Here is an 821-nt window from a genome sequence, read left to right on the forward strand (position 1 = left end):
TGTTTCTGCACTTACGGCGTTTCATCAGTTCTTGTTTTAATGCCATTTTATTGCTTTCGTTAATCACAAAGTCTTTACCCTCATGTCTCCTGAGTTCTGTGTCATTTCTGATTGATTATGATTGATTATGCAGACTCACTTAAGTGAAAACGTTTCTTTGTGTGTATCGAGATTTTTGCGTTCAATTAATTTGATGCAGACACAAAAACTGGACTCGTCTGGTCTGTGAGGCGCATCGGTACCTGAGTGTGTGAGGTGCAGGCGAAGCGGCGGTAGTATCCCGGGTCACAGGACGTGTCCTCCAGACAGAAGCTGGCCTTGTGTCCCTCAGCCACCTGCGCCTGCGTCTGGATGTCCAGCAGCTCGTACAGGCTGAACTCGTCCATGCTGTGGAAGTGACTGAACAAAAGACGAAATAAATACGGAATAATGACGATAACGACAGAGACTCTGGCTGTGCGAAACACCTACTGGTGGCAGCTGTGCCACTCCCAGGCGTATCGGGGTTTACTGGGCAGGAAGTCGGCCGTTCCCTGATTCTTCACCCGCTGAGGGAACCGCAACAAAACCCTGGTGTCATAATCCTGAGAGTACCGAGACGAGCTGAGGAGAGGAATGAGACTTCAATTCAACCAATCAATTTAAAAATGCTACTTGTCAATCAAGAACATGTACTTTAGAATTAAAAGTAAAAGTAAAAAAGTAAAGTAAAAGTAAAAGCACCCAATGCAGAAACATTAAAAAAAGTAAGAAAACAACACACCCTAAAAATGAAAAAAAAAAGAAATTATACCACCCAAAATTCAAAATCATAAAAAACA

The 821-nt window shown here is 43.1% G+C and overlaps 1 protein-coding gene across 1 annotated transcript; it reads right to left on the minus strand.

Annotated features, from left to right (window-relative positions):
* Nucleotides 1-242: 242 nt before the first annotated feature.
* LOC121940350 (protein-lysine 6-oxidase-like) lies at nucleotides 243-621 on the minus strand (the record flags this gene model as incomplete). Its single annotated transcript, XM_042483138.1, has 2 exons — nucleotides 243-399; nucleotides 472-621. Coding segments are annotated over 2 exons (307 nt in total), but the record flags the coding sequence as incomplete, so codon positions are not given.
* Between the last annotated feature and the right edge of the window lie 200 nt (nucleotides 622-821).

The sequence above is a fragment of the Plectropomus leopardus genome, unplaced genomic scaffold (genome assembly GCF_008729295.1).
Source record: "Plectropomus leopardus isolate mb unplaced genomic scaffold, YSFRI_Pleo_2.0 unplaced_scaffold84217, whole genome shotgun sequence".
Taxonomy (NCBI): Eukaryota; Metazoa; Chordata; class Actinopteri; order Perciformes; family Serranidae; genus Plectropomus; species Plectropomus leopardus.